At 51.1% G+C, this 27,254-nt stretch overlaps 2 protein-coding genes across 8 annotated transcripts in view; both read left to right on the top strand.

Moving 5' to 3' along the window:
• The window catches only part of PPARD (peroxisome proliferator activated receptor delta), a 45,137-nt gene extending 32,723 nt beyond the window's left edge, over window positions 1-12,414 (top strand). For all 5 annotated transcript variants that reach the window (XM_005311673.5, XM_005311672.3, XM_065592413.1 and 2 more), the window contains exons 3-7: window positions 199-350; window positions 1,297-1,435; window positions 3,008-3,210; window positions 6,484-6,934; window positions 7,400-12,414. In XM_005311673.5, coding sequence (XP_005311730.1) covers window positions 199-350; window positions 1,297-1,435; window positions 3,008-3,210; window positions 6,484-6,934; window positions 7,400-7,647 — 1,193 coding nt within the window. In that variant the 3' untranslated portion in view covers window positions 7,648-12,414. The remainder of the gene's footprint in view (window positions 1-198; window positions 351-1,296; window positions 1,436-3,007; window positions 3,211-6,483; window positions 6,935-7,399) is intronic.
• Window positions 12,415-18,499: 6,085 nt separating this feature from the next.
• LOC101941172 (E3 ubiquitin-protein ligase makorin-2-like) lies at window positions 18,500-26,818 on the top strand. Of its 3 annotated transcripts, none has more exons than XM_024112301.3 (8): window positions 18,500-18,546; window positions 20,808-20,927; window positions 21,842-22,146; window positions 22,454-22,548; window positions 23,186-23,394; window positions 24,712-24,822; window positions 25,020-25,152; window positions 25,793-26,818. In XM_024112301.3, exons 1-8 carry the CDS (start codon window positions 18,539-18,541, stop codon window positions 25,952-25,954), a joined length of 1,143 nt encoding a protein of 380 aa, XP_023968069.1. In that variant the 5' UTR covers window positions 18,500-18,538; the 3' UTR covers window positions 25,955-26,818. The 3 variants fall into 3 exon arrangements, with proteins under 3 accessions (XP_023968069.1, XP_023968070.1, XP_005311740.1); XM_005311683.4 differs by lacking the exon at window positions 18,500-18,546 and adding an exon at window positions 18,599-18,806; XM_024112302.3 differs by lacking the exons at window positions 18,500-18,546; window positions 24,712-24,822 and adding an exon at window positions 18,596-18,806.
• Window positions 26,819-27,254: the final 436 nt, after the last annotated feature.

Below are 27,254 nucleotides of genomic sequence, written 5' to 3'. Positions count from 1 at the left end.
CTTGTTTCCCATCAATAATGTGCAGAAGCCAGTAGCCTGACCCGTAGAGAGCTTCTGTCCTGGCTTCTGATGATCTGGAGAAGAGATGAGATCTTCTCTGTTCGGTCACTCTTCTGTAAGACTGTTAAATGTCCATGTGCATGCTGCACCAGCCTAGAAACACTTTTTTTGTTTTGTTTCCTCTTTGTATCCCTTTAGACCTCTCCCAGAGCTCTTCTCCATCCCTGTCGGACCAACTCCAGATGGGCTGCGAGGAGACATCCGCTGCAAGTCTGAATGTGGAATGCAGGGTCTGTGGGGATATAGCATCAGGATTTCATTACGGAGTGCATGCATGCGAGGGCTGCAAGGTACGGAGTGCATGCAATAGACACTGTCCATTGGGCCCTTCTGTGATACCCTGGAGAACTAAAACTGAAACCCACTGAGTTCCTAATAGCCTGGGCTTCTGATCTTGCCCTTAAGTCTGTGGGGCTGTGGTGTTAATGGATCATGATTGTGGGGGAGTGGAAAGACGGACAGTAACAGAGAGGGCAGAGGCTCTGACTCGGGCGAGGCAGGAGCTGCCTTGGGGTCCTACATTGTGCAGGAGTTGAGCTCCGCAGGGCAAGTGCCTTCCCCAGCTGCGCAGCAACATAGCTCTGTTCTTCTCCCCGCATTGCGTTTCACATAGCAAAACTCCGGGACCACCGGGCTTGCTGTTAAAGAGGCTCCTTGGCTGATCTCTGCCGCAAGCCGGCAGTGGACCTGTTTTCTTATCGCCCGGTGAGCATGCGGCCCTTGCTTGAACGTGGCTATAAAATTCCTTCCCCCACAGCAGATGCTGGAGGGGCTGCGTTAGCCAGCGCCTGGGTGCTGCCAAACATTCCTCAGGGCTAGCAAATGCTGGAGTCAACAGCGAGGGAGTTGGGCAGTTAGAACTTGTTTGTTCATCTCTCCCTGCTGGCCCCATGTGGTATTGCAACCGCCTGGTTTCTCGACTTGTGTACATGACATCAAGGCCTTCCCTGGCCCTCGGCAATGCCTTCTGCATCGTCCCCCTTGTGATAGAGGCTCTGTTTGTTCCAAGAGGACTGAGTGGAAAGTGGTCTCTTTGTTTGGCAGCTTCTCTGCTTGCTGCCAGTACCTGCTCTCCGCCCAGAGTGAACCTTTAAGAGGGTCAGAGCAGCATGAAGCCTGGAGCACCGCAGGAAGTTTTTTTGCAGGCATCAGCTGCTGCTGTTCTGAGGCACTGTTAGTAATGTTGTTTTCTCTCTCCTGGCTCCCTCTGCCACACACTCTCCCTCCTCCCCACAGGGTTTCTTCCGTCGGACGATCCGCATGAAGCTGGAGTATGAGAAGTGTGACCGGAACTGTAAAATCCAGAGGAAGAACCGGAACAAGTGCCAGCATTGTCGCTTCCAGAAATGCCTCTCACTGGGCATGTCGCACAATGGTAAGGGGCGTAGGTGGCACCGGAAAACCTTGGCGATTGTGCACACAGTACCCAACGTTCCCAGAAAGGAGTGGGGGCACCCAATTGAGACACCGCAGGGGGGCCTGGTTTCAAGAGGCCAGGTGCCTGGCACGTTCTGACAACTGGTGCCCCTTTAAAACATCTCAAGCTGAGCGCTCAAAATAACTAGTCCCTTGTGCAAACAGAAATTGTCCTGCCTGGCCAGACCTCAGCCAGATCTGCACAGCGGTGCAGACAGAGACAGTCTTATTCCTGAATGAAGCCACGCAGCTACAATGGTGCCTTCAAGTGACAACAGAGCGAAAGGGCATCCAGAGAAAAATAGCAAACAGTATTTTACCTTCCTGCAGCGCCTTTCACCACAAAGGCTGTGTATGCACAGTGCTGCAGTGCAGCCTCTTCTGGGGGGGGAGCGGCAGCTGGGTGCACAGAATGCTGTACAAGGGGGGGTGAAGGGGAGGGAGTCAGGGAACCTTTGAAGGGGGGGGGGGGGGGGAACCACCAGAGCAAATCCTCTGCTCTCTCAAAGTTCCCTGGGACACACAGGGCTTGATCCTTGTTTGCCTCAGCGATGCTGGATGTACTGGGAAGGGGCATGGGTGGGTCTAAGTGCTTTTCTGCCATATATCTATCCTGAGAGGGGCTGGAGGCCAGTTCAGGCCTGGGAGCAAATCAGAGCAGCTTCAAGGTTGCCCCCAACCACACCCCTAGCATGCCCACCATGTCAGAGGGGACCAGGAGTGGGGGGCAAAGAGCTGTCTCTGCCCCCTTTACACCACTAAGGGGTTCTCCTGTGCATAGGGACTCTTCACATCTCTGGAGCGGCACAAAGGGAATGGTGCGTAGGCCAGGATGTGGTTCAGAGTTGACTCAGAGCAGAGAGGACCCATACAATACTCTGTACACGACTCACTTTATCCTAAGGGCTGAATTGTCTCTGGATTCAGGCCTGTAGCTCTGGGCGTCTAGTTTGTTCCAAACCCAGTGCTCGGCCTCAACTTTCCCCTCGGTCTCATTCGTCCATAGCAGCACGGGCTCTGGGCCAAGTGCCAAGCAACTACCTCTGATTGCTGTTTGTTCCTGGAATGTGTAGTGTGCATAGGAACGGACAGCGCAGATGGCTCTTGTGCTTTTATCCAAAACACACTAGTTTAAAGCCGAACAATCCTCTTATTGAACGAAGAGCGGTGCCTGGCCGAGGAGCGGGTCTCTGTCTCTTGAGGGCCCCAATTACCGCAGTGGAGAGCTCGCACTGTAGATCTAAACTGAGTCTTCATTGGAACATGAGGTTATAATGACCTCACACTGATGCACTAGGGCAGTGCTTAGCCTGGAGGAGCTCTGCACCATGGTGCCTTGGTGATTCTGTCGCACTGAAGGCTTTAAACCAGAGGTTCCCATGGGAGCCAGGGTCCTGTACACGCAGGGTACTTACTGTCAGGAGCTGGTTATTGATGCCAGTGCAGATGTGTGTGTCCTCTCAGGAGCATCCCTAGCCCCTTGTGGTTTCTCCCAGGACTTGTTGATCATGCCCGCTTTGTTATGTAACAGCAATTCGTTTTGGCCGCATGCCAGAAGCAGAGAAGAGGAAGCTGGTAGCGGGTCTGACGGCGAGCGAGATCAGCTGCCAGAACCCGCAGGTGGCTGACCTGAAAGCTTTCTCCAAGCACATCTACGACGCCTACCTGAAAAACTTCAACATGACCAAAAAGAAGGCAAGAGGCATCCTCACTGGGAAGACCGGCAGCACCCCGGTGAGTGCTCCTCGCAGGTGGGCAGACCAGAGGGCTAATAACAGCGCTAAGCACTGGCCTTTATTTCCAGGGCAGGGCATGTTGCTAGAGAAAGAAAAGGTTAAAAATATTTAGATAAGTTACATGTATTCACGTCAGCAGGATCTGAACTTCACACTACAGTACTTGAAGCAATCTCAGAACCATTAGCAATTGTCTTTGAACTCATGAAGGATGGGTGAGGACTGCAGATGGGCAAACATAGTATCTATCGTTTAAAAAGGGGAACAAAGAGGACCCTGGAAACTATAGAGCAGTCAGCCTAACTTTGATATTTGGAACAAATTCTGAAACAATCAGTTTGTAAGCACCTAGCGGTTAATGGGGTTATAAGTAATAGCCAGCAGAGATTTGTCAAGAACAAATCATGCCAAACCAACTAATTTCCTTCTTTGACAGGGTTATTGGCCTAGTAGATGGGGAAAATCTGTAGACATGTGATATCTTGATTTTTAGTAAGGCTTTTGATGCAGTCCCGTGTCACATTCTCATAAGGAAACAAGAGAAACCTGGTCTAGATCAGTGGTTCTCAACCAGGGGTATGCAGAGGTCTTCCAGAGGGTATGTGTGGGCCAGCTTACCTGTATTAGATTAATTGTTTTGTTCTGCTTTATTATATTTAGTAGTAATGCAAGGAACCTACAGGCTTTTATCCTGTACGATTTGGCTTTAGTAAATGGTATGAGGCTTGAGGCCTATAACCTTTGGCATAGATGAACTTAAGTAACTCATACATTCTAGGGAACTGAAAGTGACTTGCCAGAGGGGAATTTTGTCCAGAATACTGACATCAGCCACTCACAGAACATCGCTGACACCAGCATTCGGAAGGTTACAGACAGAACCTCCAATCACAAAGGTGCCATGACAGCGAATACATATACTAACCTATAGAAAACAGACCCCTTAAGGGGAGGAAATACAAATAAGGACCTCTATTGAATATTCATTGGTCATGGCAGTGTCAGCGTAACCTACTATAAAAGTAACATCCCAGGGGCAGCAGATAGGTTGGAGAGATGTAGACCTTGGGAGGGGCCAGAATGATGGCCACCGGGGATGAGGAGGACGATGACGGTGATGAGAAAGATAATGGTTAAGTATGAAAGATAAGGGTGTAAGTATGGACGTCCAAATGTACTTTCTGTATTATCTCTATTTGCCTTGTTGAGTTTGTGTGTATTTGCTAAATTATTAATAAATATATAAAGTGTGTGTGTATATATATAGAGAGAGTTCCTATAGTGTGAGTGTTGCACCTGTGCACATCGGGGTTCCCAAATTATATGATGATTTTACAATAATCTTACTGGGCTAGATCTTGGGATAAGAACCTGTTAATCCTCAAGTTACAATTATATATACCCAACTTCGGGTCAGGCTACATATGTCAACTCACCTAGATATTTGCCTAGTCTTACAACAGGCTACATGAAAAGCACTAGTGAAGTCAGTAGAGACTAAAATTTCATACAGACAATGACTTGTTTATACTGCTTTATGTATCATATCTGGGTTTCTCAACCTGGGGTTGCGATTTGTTTTATAATGATATGGTTAAAAATGAGAAGGTCAGCAATTTTTCAGTACTGGCTGTGACACTTTCTTGTGTTTTTTATGTCTGATTTTGTAAGCTGGTAGTTTTTAAGTGAGGTGAAACTTGGGGGTCTGCAAGACAAATCAGTCTCCTGAAAGGGGGACAGGAGTCTGGAAAGGTTGAGAGCACTGGTCTAGATGAAATTACTAAGGGGGGGTACACACCTGGTTGAAAGACTGTACTCGGAGTAGTTATCAGTGGTTTGTTGACAAAGTGGGGTGACATTCTTAGACTGATAAGTCTTCAGATATGTTAAGGGCTGTTATAAAGAGGATGGGGATCAGTTGTTCTCTGTCCACTGAAGGTAGGACAAGCAGTAATCTGCAGCAGTGGAATTTCAGGTTACATAGTAGGAAAAACTCACTAACAATAAGGATAGTTAAGCTCTGGAACAGGCTTCCAAGAGAGGTTGTGGAATCCCTGTCACTGGAGGGTTTTAAGAACAGGTTAACCAGTGGTAAATTAATAACACTGACTATATCCAGTCCATTCACACTAGTGATTTCCAGCACGTCCATTGCTGGCAATTGACTTCTTCCAGAGAATCTGAATCCTGGTGCCAAGGAGTTAATGATTTGCATATGCCCAAAAGGAATGTCTTTCTGAAATAGACGGTAACTGTCAGGAATGGTCTCGCTATACTTCTTCCTGCCTCAGCGCAGGGGGCTGGACTAGGTGACCTCTCCAGGTCCCTCCCAGCCCCGCATTTCTACCTATCCTATCAAGTATTTGACATTGTTGATGGATTTCTTCATTACTTTTTCTTTTTGGGGGGGCGGGGTGGGGGTAGGGGGCTGTATTGGGGAAATGTCTTTCTAGATAGATCCCCCAGCCTTGTTCATTGGGATGCAGTGGGGTTCCCTGTAGGGAAGCCCCCAGTTTAGAAGTGCTTTGCCATTCAGAGATGTAGTTATATCCCTGCACCAATACTCTCCACCATCTGTTGTGAAGAACTGCAGCAGTTCCATTTGAAACTAGCTGGGGAATTCACTCTCTTCTCCTCCTTTCCCTGCTGACTTGATTCATGTACAGCACCATGCTCCCACCGTTCAAGGTTCCTGATACGCCGCAAAGGTATCTCCAGCAGCCAGGGCTAAAAGTAACTTAGACAGAGGAGTGATAGTTGCCCTCAGCTTCCTGACGTGCTGCAGTCCTCCTCTCGCTGTGGCAGTTCAACAGGCTTCTGGTGGCAGCAGCCCAGTGCAGCATAAAATGCAAACGTGCCGGGTGGAAGCTGCCATAGCAGTCAACCGATGTGCTGTTAGTGTCTCTGATTTGGTGTGTCTGAGCTTTACTGCGCTCAGCCTTGCTGCTGATGAAATAGGAGTGGAGGTGGCTTCCGGATCAGAAATGGAGGCCTTGATGCTTCCAGGCTTCCCATGACCTGCTAGTAAGCACACAACCTTCGTTGCTCTGCAGTGCTTGCTGCTGGATTTCCAGGGCGTAGCTACAGACTCCTTGCAGTTGGGAGGCCCAGAGCTGCATCCGCCACTATATGGAAGGGAAGGTTGGGGACACATGGAGGGTTTTGAATGATCTTCCACACTAGGGACAGGTAAAAGTGCAGTCACTCAATACAGCCAGCAGCTTGAGTCCCCATTGCAGCGATCCTGACTGTTCACTTCTCTTCCATGCAGCCGTTCGTGATCCATGACATGGACACCCTGTGGCAGGCAGAAAAGGGGCTGGTCTGGAAGCAACTTGTGAATGGGATCCCTCCATACAAGGAGATTGGGGTCCACGTCTTCTACCGCTGCCAGTGCACCACGGTGGAGACGGTGCGGGAGCTCACAGAGTTCGCCAAGAGCATTCCCAGCTTCCTCGGCCTCTACCTGAATGACCAGGTGACCCTGCTGAAGTACGGGGTCCATGAAGCCATCTTCGCCATGCTGGCCTCCATCATGAACAAGGACGGGCTACTAGTGGCCAACGGGAACGGGTTTGTGACACGTGAGTTCCTGCGCAGCCTGCGCAAGCCCTTTAGCGAGATCATGGAGCCCAAGTTTGAGTTTGCCGTGAAGTTCAACGCCCTGGAGCTGGACGACAGTGACCTCTCTCTTTTTGTGGCTGCCATTATCCTGTGCGGGGGTGAGTTGGGGCCCATCAACCATGCGCATGTAAAAAGGCTGGGCATGGGTTGGAGGGAGTTGGTCTGAGGTCATTCCTGCTGGGGAACAGGAGCAGTGCACTCCAGAATGGGTGCCCTGCTTCCTGGGGCTAGCAACCAGTGGATGAATAGGGGGGAAGAATAACGTACAGCTGAAACCGAAGCCTTCCAGTGACTCCCAAGATCTGTGTGTTCCCTTGCATCGCTGTGCGGTTGGGCCATAACAAACACAGACGACAAACAGGGAAGGTGGAGGTGGAGCCCTCGGCCCCAAAATGTCCAGTGAAGGGAGTTGCCTGAACACAGAGCTAGGGACCACGAACTTTAATTCACCGCATGGCCTGGGGCAAGTTGCTCAGAAGCAGCTGTCTGTTTCCCGTTGGGTAGCACTCAACAGGGGCGTGGTGTAGATAGTACTCTGAGTTGCGTTAATCCTCTCCCTGCAGACCGCCCTGGCCTGATGGACGTGAAGCAGGTGGAGGGGATACAGGACAACATCCTCCAGGCCCTGGAGTTCCACCTGCAGGCCAACCACCCGGACGCTCAGTACCTCTTCCCCAAGCTGCTCCAGAAGATGGCTGACCTGCGGCAGCTGGTGACTGAGCACGCGCAGCTGGTGCAGAAGATTAAAAAGACAGAGACGGAGACCTCATTGCACCCGCTCCTGCAGGAAATCTACAAGGACATGTACTGAGGAGCTTTAAAGCCATGGATCCTGAGCAAAACACTTTGTATGGTGACCGAGAAGCCTCCCCCCACAACGTCTTCCATTTCTTCTACTTGGTACTATTTTCTAGATGATCTCCACATATGGTACATAGGCCTACCTGCCATGAGATTTCGTGGCTACTGCGTGCTAAGCCCGGGCTTCCGTTAACACACACTTATGAACCTCAAAGGCAAAACATAAGCGAGGCTTCTGCTGCCGCAGCCCAGCTGTCACGCCGCTCCCTTCTGCCTTCCAAGCGACCCGCGTGTTTACGTGCATTGCAGAGAAGGTGGGATTATGGCACCAGCAGAGCGACAAGGGTATGGTCTGATGTAATGAGACCACTCAGTACCTTCATTATCCGGCAGGTCCAGGAACAGCACTTACATCACTTGTCCATTGTGCGTTGGTTTTGTATTGCACTTGGAAGACTCTTAGGCCTGAGCTGTAAAGCCTAGGACATTGGAACAAAAGGAAGTGTGTGTGTCTCTGGATGGATGGATGGATCTCCCAAAGAATGGACTGACTGTTTGATGAAGGGTACTGATGCTTCATTGGGGGAGAGACCATTGGTTAGTCCCCTGGATTCACAAGACAGGCATGCCTTCCTCGAGAGATGTGCATTCTCCTCTCTCTGCCTTGCAAATCACTCCTGTGGGTTGTAACATGGAATCCTGTATCCGACCCCCTGCTGGGGCTGAGCTGGTCCTTCTTAGACCCTAGATTTCAAAGGGGAGGGCTGCTTTTCTGTCTCTCCTGTATTAGCTTAGAAAATTGAGTGGGGAGATGGACGGCGGTGGGCAGTAACTCTAAGAATCAACTTAGTCGTCAGAACAGGTGCTAAAACCGCACTTGCTCCCAGTCTTTGATCCAGGGTGTCCAGAGGAGTCTCGAAGTGTCAGAATGACTCGAGTGTCTGCTGATCTAGGAGGATGAAGGGTCGGCTGTGCTGTGAAGGGGACAGTAGTGAGCAAAGCAGGGTGAGGCAAGGGGGTCACAGAAAACAGTAATGGTAATTTCTCTGTCTCGCTGTTTCCTTTCCCACCCCATTGGTCATCCCACTGCAGCCTGTGGCATAGCCAGAGGAGGCCTCTCAATGGGAGGCCAACAATGGTGCCTTCCCCATCAGCACAGACACTGTAATACGCTGGTGTCCTCCGATCCCTGGAGTCCTGCCTCTTTCTGCTGTGGCTGGTCACATCTGCACGGTTGGCGTCAGCAATGGCCGGAGCCATCACTAAGCTACATTGCAACATCTCTCCGCCAAACTATCCCAGCATGGGCTGCTGGGGTGACCTGGAGCCAAGTATGACCTGTAACTTACTTATTTCGGGGGCTTAATTCATCAGACTGAGGCCATCCAAATCGGCCCAGCTGAGGGGCTGCTTTGGTAATTTGCCAAGAGCCTAAGGCCCACAGCTGCAGATCCCACTATGCCACACTCCAGCTTGTTCAGAGCAGCTGTTGAAGGATGGGTAAGTGGCCTTTGGCCTCCAGGTCATCCGCTCAGAGCCAGCCCCGGCCTGGACCGAGCGGGAAATCCGAAGGCTCTTGAGTGGCCTGTGTGCAATGAGTTGGTTGTTCTCAATCCAGTTCCTAGTGGACAGGTGTCCGCCCCACTTACCCCCTGGCACTAATTGGCACTTTCGTCGGCAGTCTCAGCAGGGATGCCATAGCTTGAGTGGGCTGTGGAGACAGAACTCACCTAGTGGGGCGAAGGGCGTGACCCCTCCCTGCTCAGAGCTGGGGCATGTTAGTGGAGCAGTACAGGGGAAGCTTGCCCAGCCACCACCTAGGCTGTCCCTGCTCTGTGGCACGACTTCAGTCTCTGGTGCAGCCTAGACTCTAGTCTGCACTAAATTCACTTTGACTCTAGGTTCAGATGCTGGTGTCCTGTGTAAAGCTCTCCACTTGCACCAATCTGCTGAGATGAGATGGGTGTGCACAGGGGTGGATCTCTCTTGGCAGGCGAGACCTTTTGAGGGATTAGGGCAGGTGGGTCATGAGGAGATCCTTTGCTTGCCAAGTGGTCTGCAGAATGAAACTGCTGGGGAGCCACTGGCATAGGGCAAAATGTAGCACCCTGCAGCTGTGCCATTCACTGAGCTCTAGAGGGGGCTGGTGGGGTCTGCAAGGGGCTGTTCTCTTTGCAAAGTAAAGGGCTGATGGGGAATGGGAAAGGCCTTAGTGAATGCTCAGCTTGAAGCATGACTTCTGCTCTGCAAATCATAGAATGCCCCTAACCTGTGGGAAGGGACTAGAGTAGCATGGGGAGCAGTCCTGCAGCAGCCAGGCCGATGCACAAGATGTGTGACCTGTTAGGTCTCTTCCGTGTCAGATTTCTAGGAGAGCGGCAGGCACTGATGCTGCAGCATTAGCGAAACCTGCTGCTGGAGAGTGACTTGCGCTGGTCTGAGATGCCTAAACCCCTGGATCCTATTCCTGGCTCTGCCACGGTCTTTGGCAAGTCAAACTGCTCTGCCTCAGTTTTCCCATCTGTAAAATGGGACTAATCATTGACTCTCCCTTGCAGGGGGGCTGTGAAGGTTAACAAGTTAGTGTTTGTTTTTTAACAAAAAAAAAAAAGCATTGAAGCTGTAAAGTGTGATTATAAATACCAAGTATTATTTATTTTGGGAGATGGGAAGCAAAAATGTTGCATTTATCATGGTGACAAATGGGGGGTTTATGATGGGGTGAAGAGAGAAGCCTGTTCGAAGAGCCTAGGCAAGGCACGAAGCAGCTGGACCCAACCTAATACTACCTAGCAGTTCTCTGTTCATTGATGCTATGTTGGCAGCTGCAAGTACCAGTTTAGCTTTCAGGCTTCGTGGTCTGACAGAAAGGCCGGGCACCCTAATGAACCTAGAGCGATCACACATCATGACTTCCTCGCAGCTTGGGGTACTGTCTGCCTCTCCGAAATGGAAGTCTCATGTTCTCTCACTTTGTATCCCCAGCAAATTGGGGCTGAGTCAGGTTTTCTGGCTGGGACGGTAGCAGCTGACCCAAGGTCCCGTCTCATGCAGCACTTACACTCCATCTGTGGCTTTTGGAGTCTGTCTAGTCTTAACATGAGACAGTTGGACCGAAGCCACTGAGCTCCAACTCAGGAACAGTAAAGGGAAGGACAAAAGGAGGAACGCCTGCCCAGAAATGGGGGAGGCGATTGTGCTGGTGTTTGTAGAGCTCCCATGTAACCATGGCACTGAGGCTGCCACCGATGGCTGCAGGGCATCCTCCTATGAGCACTTTGAGATGAGCAGGTGGCTGTCTGGGTTGCTGTATACTGTGCTATGTGAGAGCCACTGCCCTGCACAGTTCTTAAGTCTTTGGTGCTGGGAGTTTACCTCAATGCTCTTCTCCAGCTTTCTCTGTGTATCGGGGGCAGAGGGAGGCCTGGAAGCCCAGATGGCAGCCTGGAGCTCCATCTTTGTGTCTCATGGATGCCAGAAAAAATGGGCTCAGCTTGACAAGTGGAAAAAGTTTTCCCTGTAGCCTCCGCCTGGGATCTGACCGCTGAGCTGGGCTCTTTTTCTGCTCCTGCATCCTGTTTGGTAATAAAGGTTCTGTAACAAATCTGCTGATGCACAAGGCAGAACAGACTCTAGCTCCCTGCAGGTAAGCTAAGGGTCCTCTAGAGACACGCATGGAGCAGGCCCGTGGAATAAGGCAGTGCTGTATTTGCACACTTTTCAGAGAAGACCAGGTGGCTGTGAAAGGACTGGACAGAGCACATCTGGTGTCCTGAGCAGGCTCACGAACGGACCTGGATTACACTCCTTCCCCATCCCTTTTGGGTAACGGGTTACCCTGGTGCAATAATGTCTTAAAAATCTGAGGCAGAAAAATAATCTGCTTCCCTTCCATAACTGCTTGGCAATCCCACTGCTTCTGTCCTCCCTAGTAGGCACCCGTATCAGAGGTTGGGACTGATACAGACCCCTCCTTCCCCCCCCCCGTCATCTGCACCAAAACTGCAGCCTATCCCACCCTTATGCTCCTTGTCTTCCCCCCCACGCACACACTCCCCGCAGGGGCGTTACCCCTCGTAGGTATGGTTCATGGCTGCACACACTAGTACAAAGCAATGTACATTTAATTGAAGGAGCATTGTGTAGTGCAGCGGTTCCCAAACTTAACTGGTTCCCTTAGCACCACCTGTAAAAATCACGGTGAAGTGAACAAATAGTCCATCAAGCTCACAATCTGCTGTTTGGAAACCCCTGGTCTAGTGACTAGTGAATGAGGAGGCTCCAAGTTGAGACCTTTGTGGCATGTTCCTAGCTCTTTGCCAGCTTGCTGCGCTCCTTTGGCAAGTCACGCCTCCCCTCTTGCCTCAGATTCCCCATCTGTCTTATCCGGCTAGTCCTTTTCCTTCCCTACTTCACAGGGGTGTTATGAGGCCCATTTGTAAAGCACTTTGAAGTCCTCTTGTGAAAGGAGCCAGAGAAGTGTGAATGATGGACTGATGGGTTTGTGATTGGTACCTTTCCAAAGTGTCTGTACTGACCCTGCGGCCCTATGCTCTGGAGTGCTGCTGTGACTCCCAGCCAGCCCTGGACCCCAGGAGATGCTGGGCTCATGTTCTCTTCATCGCTTGAGGAACTTTTGCTCGTTGTCAATGTTGTAACAAGCCTCAAACTGAAATGTATATTTTTGCTAGAAGTACAAACCTCCAAGTGTTTTTAATATAAACGGTGTCGCAGACTGACTTACCTTGAAATAAATCTGACCTAAATATTTAAGAAACTTTTAGCGCATTGCCATGCTTTCTTCAACGCTTTGTAGTATCTCCCAGCCCTGTCTGGGGGTGAAGTTTAAACAGTTCTTTCATTAGACGAGTCACAGGGACTTGCTGTTTTTGGCGGAGCTTTGGGGGGGTCTCTCTTAGAGCTGGATCCTGCCATTTGCAATGCACGGAGGGGTCCTTGCACCCACATCAGTAGGACTCTGGGCAGGAGTCCATCCACGCAAAGCTTGTCACAGGATTGGGGCTTTGGGTGCCTATCATGCGAACACTTACTCGCTCAAGTAACTTTACTTCCAGGGCTAGTCCCATTTATTTCAATAGGACTGTTCGCATGTATAAAGTTCGGCAGCTGGCTTGAGTGTGTGTTTCATAGAAGATTAGGGTTGGAAGAGACCTCAGGAGATCATCTAGTCCAACCCCCTGCTCAAAGCAGGACCAATCTCCAACTTAATCATCCCAGCCAAGGCTTTGTCAAGCCAGGCCTTAAAAACCTCTAAGGATGGAGATTCCACCACCTCCCTAAGTAACCCATTCCAGTGCTTCACCACCCTCCTAGTGAAATAGTTTTTCCTAATATCTAGCCTAGACCTCCCCCACTGCAACTTGGGACCATTGCTCCTTGTTCTGTCATCTGCCACCACTGAGAACAGCCTACATCCATCCTCTTTGGAACCCCCCTTCAGGTAGTTGAAGGCTGCTATCAAAACCCCCCTCCCTCTTCTCTCTCTTCTGCAGACTAAATAAGCCCAGTTCCCTCAGCCTCTCCTCTGGAGGAGCAGGGCTCTGAATTATTTTACCGTAGCATGTAGGAGTCTAAGTCATGGACCAGGATCCCATTGTGCTAAGAGCTGTAGGGAATTTGTAATCAAATTTTTCAAGCCTGTCCCTTGGTAGTTGTGGGGCCCCAGTTGTGCTAAGGGCAGTGCTCAGGAAAACCGGCCACCTGTCGAGGGATACAGAATATGTGCAAATAATATCTATCTCCACCCTGGGGAAGTTGGGCAGGAGCAAATTTGCTGTGTTGGTGTAAATTGTGCCGACATGAGACGCTTCCTGTGCTACTCTCTCCTTCTTCCAACCATGCACAAATACAGAGTTGTGATGTTCCATTTTGTGTTGGGTTTTGATGGTTTAGTGAAAGGATATTTTGTGGAATTTTTTTAAAACCATGTTTTTAAAAGAGGACTGGGAACATCGCCATGCACTCCACCCTAGGCGTTCCCTGCAAGAGCTGTGCCAATCTAAAATAACCTTAACTCGTCTTGCCAATGTAGCGCCTCCGTCTGTTCCCATCTGTTTGGTTCACAGGGTCCTTGAAGAAGAGAGTTCCTGAGCAAAGGGAAAATCCTCTGCTGTGTTTTCTCCTCACAGGCAGAAACCTCACGTGAGCAACGTTCATCAGCTTTCAAAAATATTTTTTCTGGCAATAATTCTTTCCATTCTGCACATATGAGAGCCCCTTAAACTCTCTGCTAGAGTCCCAAACACTCCCCTTAGCACAAGCCCAGTCCTACTCCCTGGAGCTAATAACAAAGCTCTTGTTGACTTAACAGCCTGATCCTGAGCCTGTGCTGAGTCCATTGAGGTTATGGGAATGAAGGGTGCACAGCAGCTTGTAGAACTGGCCCTTTAACTACGCAGCTGGAAGAGCCCAAAGGGTGCTAACTGCCAGGGCTGTTGTAATAAACCACCACGAGGGTGTCTGTCTGTCTGTCTCTTCTGAATGGAATCAGAGCTGCTCTGCTGTGGTACGGTGCCCCTGTGCTGCTGCTATCAGAGATTCTTTGTTACAGCGGTTACTGGAGGCCTCTCTTTTGGAGCAAAAAGAGCTGCGTTCTGTGTGCGTCCCTGATACGTACATACATTAATGGCTAGGAAGGCCAAGGGCACCATGGGTTTGTTACTGTGCTGCATAAACTTCTTAGTTTAAGCAAGAGCATGGCAAAAACTCTCCCACTTTCCGCGTTTGCTTTTCTACTCAGCACAACCAGACCCATTGCTAAGCGTGAGCTGTGTCAGTGCCCTGCTCCTTACAGTGCCTACAGCATGAGTTTTTTAGCCAAAGGTGGGGAGCGGGTGTAAGCAACCCCATAAATATTCAGCCAGGGCCCAATCCTGTTCCTATGAAATCATTCCTCTCTCTGGGCTCAGCTCTGCCCCATGGAAGTTTTGCTGTTGATTAAACTAGGAACAGGGGTAGGTTTGTGTTTGGAACAGATCTGATTTCACCAACTAGTTTTGTCATTGAAACGAAGGAGGGAGAGAACAAGGAGTACTTGTGGCACCTTAGAGACTAACAAATTTATTTGAGCCTAAGCTTTCGTGGGCTAAAACCCACTTCATCGGATACATGCAGCGGAAAATACAGCAGGAAGATATATATACACAGAGAACATGAAAAAATGGGTGTTGCCATACCAACTATAACGAGACTAATCAATTAAGGTGGGATATTATCAGCAGGAGTGAAAAAAAACTTTTGTAATGATAATCAGGATGGCCTATTTCCAACAGTTGACAAGAAGCTGAGAGTCCTGTGGCACCTTATAGACTAACCGACGTATAGGAGCATGAGCTTTTATGGATGAAGAAGTGGGTATTCACCCACGAAAGAGCTGATGCTCCTATACGTCTGTAAGCTGCCACAGGACTCTTTGCTGCTTTTACAGAGCCAGACTAACACGGCTACCCCTCTGATATAAGAAGGTGTGAGTAACAGTGGGGGGAAAATTAGCATGGGGAAATAGTTTTTTGTGCCGCAAACTTGAGCATGACCTATGCCAATATCTGCCTGAGGCTGCAAAGAGCCTGAAACAATAGCTCTGTGTGAACTGCCCTATTCGTTCCAGTGCGTGCTAATGCCAATGTCAACGAGGAGTCTGAATGGCAACCTTGGTTCACTGCTCATCAGGGCATGTGGGAAAGGGGAGGAAGTGTCATACTTTGATGGTCTAAAAATACAGGTACGTCTCTAGCGGCTAAAGGGGGCACAATTGGCTTCATTTTCCTGAAGTTGAATTTTATGCAGCACAGTAACAAACCCGTGGTGCCCTTGGCCTAAATGAAAGTCAGGGCTTGTCTACATTGTGAGTTATTGCAGGGTAAGTCAAGGGCTGAAGACCACAGCACACCAGCGTGCCATGCAGTAATGTCCCGTGTGGTCACTGCTACAGCTAGTGAACGTCCAGCAAGTGGAAATCCATGCAGCCAGGTACTGTGCACCATGAAGAGGAGCCCTCAGCTTTGAAAAGTTTGGGAAGTGCTAACTGAAGGGATCTGTCTGTATCTCTTCCATGGTGTTCTCGGGGAATGGGCTTTCTATGTCTGTAGTAGTGGGGTACATTAGCTGATGGCAACAGTCTTGTTCCAGCACCACCCCATCTGCAAAAAAAAAAAAAGCCCTGGGCTGTATTTTATTTTGGTAAAGGTAACTTTCAATCACTACGTAGCACTTGGCATTCATATGGATTTTTGCAAATGCAAACTAATGAATCCTCATGACAACCCTGTGCACTGGGGAACAACTTAGACCCATTATAGAGGGTGGTGAAACCGAGGTAAAAGAGGTGAAATTACTTACCCAGTCACCCAAGGAGAGTCAGTGGCAGGAGTGTTGCACCTCTAGGCTCATTTCACTAGCTTCTGCTGCCTCACTGAAGTTTTAAAAACCTGTACAACACTCTCAAAAGACAAGCCTGGGAGCTTAAATTCATAACTTTGCTAGGCGCTAAAAGTTATGGACTGAATCATGGACTGTAATCCACTAAAAAACACACATCACTCTTTTTTTCTTTTCTTCTTCCATTTCCCCTCCTATGACTGGAGAGGTGTTAACAGGCCACTCAACTTCCCCCTGAACCGTTCCTTGAAAGGTGCTAGCTACTTATGTTCAACAATCTATTCCACCTTGTATTTAGCTTAGATCTGAAGAAGAGCTAGGTGTAAGCTCAAAAGCTTGTCTGTCTCCCCTGCAGAAGTTGGTCCAACAAACGGTATTCCCTTGTCTCCCTGTTGCCAGCACAGTGTGCCCGAGGCAAAGCAACAGCAGAAATAAAAGTGCGTGGGTCCAACCAGGCTGCAGCTGCAGGGATACATGTACTATGTGCCCAGTTTTGTTCTAATACGCACAGACGTGCCTGTGATACGATGCAAGAATCTGAGGGCATTTCTGAGCATGCATGGATTGTAATGCAAGGTGTTGTGTCATGTTTTGCTTTGTGCCAGACCTGGGCTACTCCCTTCACAGGCTAGTAGCCTCCCCCATTCCCCCTGCCCCTCAAGGCACAGGGTTTTACACCTACATAAATGGGGACAAACAGCAAGTCTGATCTGAAAGGGTTTGGGGAGGTAGAACTATAATGGTCAGGCCAGCTGGGGCCCAAGGGCAGCTGCTAACAGATTGCAGAACGTAGCAGAGAAAAGGACAGAGCCAAGTATTCTTTACTGTTCCGTCCCTGGAAGCAATTATTCCATGTCCTTGCATTTACTTTGCTTTGTGTGCAGAATGGTGTGAAGCAGGAAGTGGCAGGGGCTAGCAGTGTGCTCCATGTAGCCCCTTCCTTTGTGTTGTTGAAAATTCCAGGGCGTCACATCAGTGAACCTGAAACTCAGGCTCTGTCTACATGTGAAAAAGCCACCCTGAGTGACTCAAGTTACACCAACCTACGCGAAGCGCCGGTGTGGACAGCGCTGTGTTGGCAGGAGAGCTTCTGGGGCTGGAGTAGTTAAGCCAACGGGAGAACTCTTTCCTGGCTTAGGCCTTGGCTACACTCGCGGATTCACAGCGCTGCCGTGCGAGTGTAGTCGCAGGTCTCGCGACAGGTCTCGCAGCGCTGCAAGTACTCCACCTCTCCAAGGGGAATAGCTTGCAGCACTGTGAGCGAGCGTGCAGCGCTGCAGGCGCTGATTACACTGTTTTTTCACACCCCTGAGCTCAGCAAGTGCAGCGCTGTGAATTGCCAGTGTAGCCAAGGCCTTAGAGTGGTTACGTTAGCTTACAGTGGTGCAGCTGCAGCTCCTCCGCTGTAAACTCTCTTGTGTAGCCATAGCCCCACTGGGGAAACGCTTTCAGTTTATTTAAATCCAATCTGCCTCTCTCCTCCCCACCAAATAGACACCCTCACGGAAGCCCTCCCCAGATTCGGCAGCAAAGAATTGCAACGAACCATTGTAAGACACTCGGAGTATACACTACCTCATTCCTACCCAGCCCTGGGGTTTTATTACAGTATAGAGGCCCAGAGTGCTAGGTGCTGTACATAAAGGGAGTTCCTGCCCCAAAGAGCTTACTGCCTAAACAGACAAAGGAAATGTTATCCCCATTGATTGATAAGGAACAGAGGCACTGAGAGATTAAGACCCAGTTCCTCAAATGTATTTAGGCTCCCATTGATGGATTTCACTGGAAGTTAGGAACCTAAATTCCTTTGAGGAACTGGGCCCAAGTGATTTGCCCTCAGTCAGAGTAAGGTATCTGTGGTCAAGGCAGAAATGGAACTCAGAGCGCCTGACTCCCAGCCCACTGCTTTAGCCACGAGACCACCCTGTGACGATGCCTCAGGATCAGCGTCCCCTGCCAGGATGGGGACACCCATGGTTGCTCAGCAGAAGATTCTGTCTTTGTTCCGTTCTGTCCAGCTTTTTGGCTGGATGCTGTTCTCGGACCAGCCCGCACTCCTCGCTCTGTTTATGTCTATTTCACACACGCCCCCCGGGACATCAATTATTTTTTCAGTCCTTTTTTGTCTCCCTTTAAAGCCGGTGTCATGAGGGCCAAATATCCATGGCCTTGGTCTCGGTCTCTGTTGCAGTTTGAGGTATCAATAGACTCTGCAGACTTTGGTTTTACAACGTTCTATTTTTACAGGGACATCAATAACATGTTGGATTGGGGGAGGGGGGGGGGAAGAGGGAGACCATCCTGCTTTCTCCAAGCATTGATTGTACCAGTTGGCTGCAATGCCTGAGATGAAGCAGTCTTTCCCTCTGGTCTGGCTCTGGCTGCACTGGTCTGAATAAACATAAACCAAGTTCCAACCTCTCCAAGCACAGCAACGAAGGTGTTAAGCCTTGTTCGCTCGCCCATTGGCTCCCTCCTGTGCACCTACCGCAGGTAGCTGATCAATGGAGGGGTGAGTAGCTGGGTGGGGACCATTCCTTACTCCAAACTAATGGGCAGCTGGGTGTGTCCTAATCTCTCTGTCTTGCCGATGGGCTAGTCCTTGGGGAAGGCTGGTTTAAACCCCTCCCCTCCCATAAAGAGTTCTGGAGGGGGCTGTGGGGGGAGAGAGGCACTTTGATTCTGTGTTTGGGCGAGGATGGAGCCTGGCTCGCTGGTAGCAGCTGGAGGGGGTCAGCCCAACAGAGGCGCCTACTCCAGGGTCCTGTGCAGGTAGGGGCTGGGGAGGGAGGTGGCTGCAGGTCAGCTCTGCAGGGGTAGAGAGCGATTCCTGAGCTGGGCTTAGGGCCCAGGAAGGTTTGCGACACTGCCCCTGCAGCCCCACCCAGACAAAAACCAGGGTGTGGAGGGAGGGCTGCAAACTGCTCTCCCCGATCCCCTTTTTGTGCTATGGGGCGGGAGTCGGCAGCAGGCGAGTCTCCTGGATGGCGGCCCTGAAATGGCCCCCATGCAGGCTCTGAAGGTAACACCTCGTGGCGGGAGATGAAAGGGGCCCGTGGGCAGAGCCGCCATTGTCTGGCTGGGGCAGGCTCTTTGCAGCGCTGGAGGATTCTCTGGTTGCCTGGAGTGGCAAAGGCCAGGACCCTGGTTCTTACAAGCTGATTGTGCAGAGGCAGCAAAACCTACAGAAACTGCTGCGTCTGCTTTTTCTCCCCCTTGGGTTTCCCCACTGACCTGACTTCCCTTTGTAGTGAAACTTCTTGTGCTAATTTCAGGCACAACCTCGCTTTCGTTGCATCAGGCTCTCTGGATGGTTTGGTAAATAGCTCCATTTTTAAGCCAACCAGGGGTAAAAAACAAACTTGTGTCCTGAACGTGTTTAACAGCCAAACTTCTTGGAGTGCTTCTCTGAAACTTCAGGCGTTCCTTGCTCCCCACCTGAGAGGGGCTCATGCCTGGGGGAAGTCTGACCGGCTGCTGATTTTTTAAATGATCAGAGCTCCATGTTAAGCATTTGGGGAAGCTGAAGCAGGTGCATTCCCAGCTCTCCTGATTCTTAATGCTCTTGTTATTGGAGCAAGCATGTTTGAGACTGGGCCTCTCCATGGGAAAATACTCCTGTGGGGTTCCCCTGCTACCTCACCCAGCCTTAGGATGACCAGATGTACTGATTTTTATAGGGACAGTCCTGATTTTTGGGTCTTTTTCTTATATGGGATTCTATTACCCCCCCCCCCCCCCCCATCCCCTGACCCGATGTTTCACACTTGCTGTCTGGTCACCCTACATAGCCTGGCCATGCTTCTGCTCCCTGAATCAGATCTGCTAGGCTGGGTGCAGTGGCCTTTCTCCAGTGCTCCTGCAGGTTTCCTCCTGTCCCCTGTTCTTCCTCTGAGGGCTCTCTGACTCCCTAGCCATCTTCCTCTACCCAAGTTCTTTTGGCAGTGGGGTGGGCTGTTTCTCTGTGTGTGCTGAGATGGGCTGTAGGCTGGGGAACGCCCCTGCTTGCTGTCAGCCATAGCATGTAACTACACACCCAGATCAGTCAGGCTGCTATACCATAGCTCTTTTCCCCAGGCTATGTGATGTGCACTGTGCCCTCCCTATGGGACGTGTCCACCCCCTGGGTTTCCAGCGCTCCTGAGCTGAGCTGCTGTCCGAGCCCTCTGCATCTCACTAGTGGCTGCTGGCCTTGTTCTCTCACCCCTGCTGGGCCCTCATCCATGAGCTTCTCCTCAGTGCACCCTGGACTGGGCAGCAGGCCTGAGGCTGGGCGTTTTACAGGAGCCCGGGAGAGTTAAGTGCTCAAATCCTACTGAATTTCAATGGGAATTGGGTGCCCAGTCCCTGTCACCTCCCTTACAAATCCCAGCCCTGTGTTCAAGCTTCGCTGATGTGCGCAGAACGCAAGGGAGCTGCTCTGCTCCCCCCCGCCCCCCACATGAGAGCCTGGCGTTTGCTGCTCATCACTGGGCATCTCACAAGGCTGAAATGAAGACCTACCAAGTGAATCTTGCTGACAGTGCGGCCCCCGCTGAGCAATCATTTACCCCCCCCAGTAGGAAACATCCTCTAGTTTCTGCAGCCTCCCCGGTTAGTGGGCTGGGGAAGGCACTGACTTCCTCTGGGAAGTAAGGGAGTGTCAGGATGAGTGGATGGACGAGTGGGAGCTGTATCCATTGAGGCTGTATCCATAGGAAGCTGGTGTGCAGCTGGAGGGATGGTGGAGGGGCAGCAGCCTGAGAGTCCATATGGATTCTGTTCTCCCTGCAGGAACTTTGCCCGTGGAGCCTGCAGATGGGGTCAGAATTGCCGTTTCTCACACGACCGGAAGTCAGCCCAGATCTGCAGGTATTTCCAGAATGGGTTCTGCGGCTACGGAGACCGCTGCAGGTAAGGACGTTGCCTGGGATGCTGCAGATCTGGGCTAGAGACCAAGGTGATGGGCCCCTTAGAAATACCCTAGACCAGGGGCAGTCAAATATATATATATATTTTTTGTCATGGTCCAGACTCTAGGGCCTGATGTGGCCCGCGGGCCATAGTTTGCCCAGCCCTGGTCTAAAGCAGTGGGGCGGGAGGTGGGGCGGAATCTCTAGAGCCTAGTCTAAAATGGAAACCATAATTCTCCAACAGGCTAGAGATTTGGTTAGGTAAGATGGGGGAAAAACATCTGAGACCTGTTTCCCCAGGGGAGTTGCATGGGCAGAGGAATACAGGGTCCACTCCTGCTGGCGTAGACTTAGACACATTCGCTGCCAAGAGGTGCAAGACCGCTGTAGTGAGCCAGAGCTTGAAGACTGTAGCTTGTTCAACTGCTGGAAGTCCTAGGTTGAGGCGTTCGGCCGTGCCAGTATAGGTTTTATGTCGAGTGGGGACATGGGAGAAACACACGCTTCCTGGTGCTGTAGCTATGCTGATAAAAACCCTGGGGAAAGTGCTAATGTGGTTCGGGGAGGTGGTGTGCCTACACCAGCAAAAAAACCTCCTGCTGGCATATGTGGCGTCTACACTAGGGCTGTGCGAGCATAGGCTTCGTAGGGTAGATGTAGCCTGAGACTTCCTAAGCATTAAACTTTAATGGAATAGGTGTCTAAATCCTTTAGACTTATTCTGAAAATCTCCATCGTCATTGCTACAGCTGAGGAGATGAGCTGTTCCCTGGTGTGTCTCAGCCCTAGCGAAGCTTCGGACACTGCGGTGGCATGAGATTCTGAGCGGAAAGGGGCGGTCCAGCGACCTAACTGATAGGAATGTTTCTCACCACTGGGCTTCCCTGTGTAGCCTGTAACCTTTGACTCTTCCAGCTACCAGCACATCCAAGACCCTCCAGCCCCTGCTTGGAGCAGATGCGGCTCACAGCCTGCCTTATCGCTGAGCCGTCGGGGCTCGGAGCCAGCCGTCCAGCCAGAAGCAGCAGCTGGGAGCTGGGGAGGAGCCAGGCGTGGCTCGGAGCCCTCTGTCCCTAGTGTGACACAGCTGCAACTGAACTTCAGGCAGCTGAGCACAGAGTTTGAGGAGGAAGAGGAAGATAAAGAGACCGTCCCCACGTATCCCCCAAACGGGGCCATCAGCAGAGAGTTTGTCCCCAGGCAGGCCCCGCGTGGATCAGGTCAGTGCTGCTGGCATGCTAACAGTGTCGGAAGGGTGGGTGGGCGGGCATGCCGTATGGGGCTCTGGCATGGATGGGGAGTGCTTCTGTCCAATGCACCTTACGTTTCTTCCAGCTGACTAGTCCTCCTGCCTGGAGAAGGTTGCATCTGCTCAGGCAGCTCTTGATGGGTCCCATTGGGGAGGTGATGTATGGAGCTGGGATCCTGCCCCAAGGGACAGACTGGCTGTGCTTTTGTGGACTGGCTTTTGAAGGCCCTTTGTCCTATGTGACTGCATCTCATGCTAACTGTTGTGTTGCTGGTCAGGGTCCCGACCCTGGGATCTGGGATTGCAGAGAACTTCCCTGGCACCAGAGGCTGCATCTAACAAGGCAATTGTCCCAGCACCTCGAACCCTAGAGGTGGGTGAGACTCTTGGGGTGGGGGAGGGAGAAGATGACATTGCCACTCAGACATTCTCAATGGGATGCTCTTACGGTGTCTGTCTATTGTGCTTACCTGGCCCCCGTCACCATGGCATCTGAGCACCTCTCCATCCTTAATGCATTTATCCTCCCAATCTCTGTCAGGCCAGGCACTACTATTGTCCCCATATCACAGATGGAGAACTGAGGCACCGAGAGGCTAAGTGCCTTGCCCCAAGGTCACCCAGGGAGTCTGGCAGAGCAGGGAATTGATCCCAGGTCTCTCGAATAGGCTAATGCCCTGGGACCATCCTTCCCCAGAGTCCTCCCCCAGACACCCTACCATAGATGGCTGTGAGCAATCGTTTCTGTAGGGGGAAGCCGGTGCGATCTTCCCCCTCCCCTGTCTATGGGCCTGTTTGTAGCCTGGCAGGGGTCTGCAGAACGCCGGCTCTTCCCATGCCCAGAGCTGAGACGCTGGCCCTCTGCAAAGCAGGCTGGCTACTCAGCCAGCCCAGAGCTGAGCACCGGGTTTTACTGAGGAGCCCGGCCGGGGGAAGATGAGGCAACACAGCTTTGTGGAAGGAAGGGGGCTCAGTCTCCAAGTGCTAGCCAGCTATATTGCTCCGTGCAGGCAGCTGGTGGACTGGGCGCAGCTGCTGCTTCGGTGGGGGAGCTGCGGAGCGAGGACGTGGTGTGCGGCATCTGTATGGACAAGGTCTACGAGAAGGCCTTACCCGAGGAGCGCGTGTTTGGCATCCTCCCCAACTGCAGCCACGCCTACTGCGTCGGCTGCATCCGCAAGTGGCGCAAGAGCCGGGAGTTCCAAAATGCGGTGATCAAGTACGTACGGGGATCCGGAGTCCTGTTCCTGGCTATGCCACACGGGCACATGGGTCCCACGTGCTAATCTGGTGCTAGAGGCTAGGTCCCATTTCTAGGGTGACCAGATGTCCCGCTTTTATAGGGACAGTCCTGATTTTGGGGGCTTTTTCTTATATAGGCTCCTATTACCCCCCCATCCTGGTCCCGATTTTTCATATTTGCTGTCTGGCCACCCTATCCAGTTCCCTTGTCATAAAGAGCCGTAATCTGATGGGTGGCTTGGCCTTGGCAGGGCTTGGCAGCTACCCTGATTGAGGGGGAAAGGAGCTTTTGGGGCAGGCCATGGCGTGAGCAACCGCAGTGACAACCCTCCAGCCCCATCTTCTTTAAAGCCGAGGTGGTAGAAGCCCTGTTTTCTTAGTCCATCCCTGTTGTGGGAAATCTGTTCTAATGGTGTCTAGGGCACAGCACAGACTAGTGCAGTGGGTCTAGAACAATGGTTCCCAAACTTTAACAACCTGTGAACCCCTTTCACTAAAATGTCAAGTCTCGCGAACCCCCTTCTAAAAATCAATATTTCCAGGGATTTTCTCCTTTACCCAAGTATAAATTATAAAAGCAGTGATCTTGGAAATATAAAATTTGTTTTTATGACATGCTTATTACACACTATTTATTATTATTATTATCATTACAGTATTTTTATTACATTATGAAAACGGCAACACTCTTCCAAGATCTTCGTAGCTTGTATCACTTTGAATAAGCCTGTTATAAGACAAGGCTCCTATGTTTCATCAAGAAGTATCAGATGTGAAACAGCAGGAAGGTATTTAAGAAGCCAACTCAAAGAGTTCCTCCTACACAAGCATTCAGGTCTTGAGCAGTCCAGGCAAACAACGCACATTACAACAAAGCTTAAACTTGTTCTTCATAATAATTTTAAAACCAGCAAAAAATATCCACCTCCCTTTCCATTTCTTATAAGGACATTTAAATCTCCTCAGTGTGATCGACATGCTAGCTTTGATCTGCTTAGCTCTTGGAAGTCCAGGGGCTCCTGACCCCGTGCTGCCCGGGGTCCCTAGGGACAGCTCTGTCCGCCATTAGGGAATTTTTTTCCTGAGAACCCCCCTGTAACATTTCAGGAACCCCAGTTTGGGAACCACTGGTCTAGAAGGAGGTAGCAGTGTCAGCTGCTGAGGGGTTGGCTTGGTGTCGCTGATCCTGGAGTCGGTACTCTGCCGGCCTGGCGGAACCCCTGCCTCTGCCCCACCCTCTCATTCACTCCTGTTGGCCGCAAATGACCCGTGTGCACCATGTCTCTGCCCACAGGGCCTGCCCCGAGTGCCGGGTCACGTCCAGCTACTTCATCCCCCACAAATACTGGGTCTCCGACAGGGACAAAAAGGAGAAGCTGATAGAAACCTTCAAGGCGAGGACAGGGTAGGTGGCTGGCTCCTCTGCTTGCTGGAATGGGGTTTGTGTGATGAGCACTTTGAACAGCAAAGCTGTTACAGAGATGGCTCTTGCTAGAAGGGTGAGAGGCTGGGTCTCTGGGTCTAGTGTTGGCAGGTACCTGCAGGAAGAATTAACCCCTGAATTTCCATCTGAGTTTAACGCAACTCTTTTAACTCTCCTAGGAAAATAAAATGCAAGTTCTTTGCCCGCGGCCGTGGCCGCTGTCCCTTTAAATCGGAGTGCATCTACCTTCATGAGTTCCCGGCCAGGGTGCGGCCCCCTCGACAGAGACCTCCATGCAGGACAGGCCCGGTGGTAAGCAAAAGCAGCTTGAATCTCTCCTAAGTTGACAGCTGTTGGCACTAGCCAGCAGGGGGGGGGGGGGGGGGGAGACTCTGAATCTCACCAGTCTAGCAATGTGTTCTAGTTAAAACATAAACCAATAATGCTACCAAGGTTTTGCTCTGGGGCCCTGATTCAGCAAGATACTTAGGCATGTGCCCAACTTCCAGCACCCAGTCACTTCCACTGAAGTCAGTGCGACTCAGTACTCGGCTGGATCGGGGGATCCAGCTGTGACTGTCCAGCCACTGAGCGCTTGGAGGCCAGTCCTGCATGCAGCAAAGCAACTGCTGCATGTCCCCTGAGGAAGCTGCAGCCTTCTTATCGGGGAATGGGTTGGTGAGGAGCTCTTGGCTGTTGCTCCTTACAGTTAATCTTTCCTGGCTGGTCCTCCCTCAACACCAGGATGTCTGTCTCCTGCTAGTGGCTGTCAGGACACCCTAGTTCCCCAGGGCAGATCTGTGGGAGATAAAACCTCCATCCAAGTCATGGCTGGTTAACAGGAAATACCACACGTGCGGCCACACCTTGCAGGGGGTGGGGTCGGTTCTCATCTTCCCCAGCTGGGCTAAGAGATAAGCATGTTGTTGTTGTTGTTGTCCTCCTGTTGCAGGCATTCAATCCCTCTCCCTCTGAGAGCTCCGAGGAGGAGGAGGACGACAATGATGTGTGCTTGTTCCCATGGGCTCTCACCTTTGCGCTGCTGCGGGGGGACGTCGATGATCCAGACTACTGCCATGAGATTTTCCTCTTGGATTCCAGTGACTCAGACTAGAAATTCCACTGGGCCGGGCCTGGCTCGATGGAGTTGGGGTCACTCCATGGCTTGTGAACCTATATCTTTTGGGTGGGGGGAGATGGGGAAAGAAAATTGACTTCTTTTAATCTGTCTAGTTGTGTGTCTGGCAGGACTTCTAGTGATCCGAAACCACTCTGCACAAGCTGGGGGAACGCAGCAGTGGCAGTGGGAAGCTCTCCCATTCCACAGGGCGGTGGGATGCGGTTACCACTGCAACACTGCTCTTTCATCCATCCTGGGGCTGATGGGACTGACCGCTGACACATCGCATGTCACGTTTCCACTTCTGTCCCTCCCCTCCGAAACGGCACCTCTCCCTCTCTCCGCGGGTTCCTCACCGCCATGGCTTCCCAGCCTGGGATCTGGTGGTGTCCCCAGGCCTATGGCCTCCCAGCTGCCTTGCTCTAGGAGTAGGCTGTACGTCAGGTTTCGCGGTGGTCCTGCAGTCTCCATGTTGTGGTTGGAGGCAGAGCGTGCTTGCTGCTGAGGCTACGTTGTTGTGAAGGAGAGTCAGTTGAGCAGTGCTATTGGCCACAGCAGCAGGCAGTGTCTGCATCTTGGCGGGTTGCTCTAGTATTGATTGCAGTGCTGCCAGGCATCCATAGCAGGCTTAAAAGGGGGAGCAGTCTGGGATTAGTGGGTGGGGGTTTGGGGCTTTTTTTTATTGATACAGGCATCTGTCTCAGAGGTTTCATAACGTAAGCAGGGAGACCCGCTCCATGGGAGCTGGAAGGGTTGCTGCCTGGTCGTGAAGCTGCCTGTGCACATACTTAGCAAACCTTTTAACTCTTTCAGAAGATATCTGGAGACCACGAAATAAAAATCAGCTTTAAAAACTAATCAGCCAAGTCTCTTCTTCCCCGGGGCTAGGCTCTTTGTTCCCTCCTCCGTCTCCCTACTACCAAAAACTAGGCTGTTGCTAGCACCGGGGCAAGTAATGGGCTAGGGTAAGTGGCCCCTCTCTACCCTGGAGCTCAGCACTTGGGCAGAGTGGCAGGGCTGCTGTCAAAGGGGAATGTAAGGGGGCGGGAAGGTCTCTGCTGTCCCTTCTGCTTTACCCTCCTTCCAAAGTAACGCATATTGGGAAAACATAATTCCAGGGCTACACATAAAACGATGGGATCTAAATTAGCTGTTACCACTCAAGAAAGATCTTGGAGGTGTTGTGTATAGTTCTCCGCTCAATGTGCAGTGGCAGTCAAAAAAGAATGTTGGGAATCATTAGGAATGGGATAGTGTGTGTGTACACACACATACAAAATCCATGGTACACCCA

This window comes from Chrysemys picta, chromosome 4 (genome assembly GCF_011386835.1).
Source record: "Chrysemys picta bellii isolate R12L10 chromosome 4, ASM1138683v2, whole genome shotgun sequence".
NCBI lineage: Eukaryota > Metazoa > Chordata > Testudines > Emydidae > Chrysemys > Chrysemys picta.
Note: the sequence above shows the minus strand (reverse complement) of the source record. Positions and strands in the feature narration are given on the sequence as shown.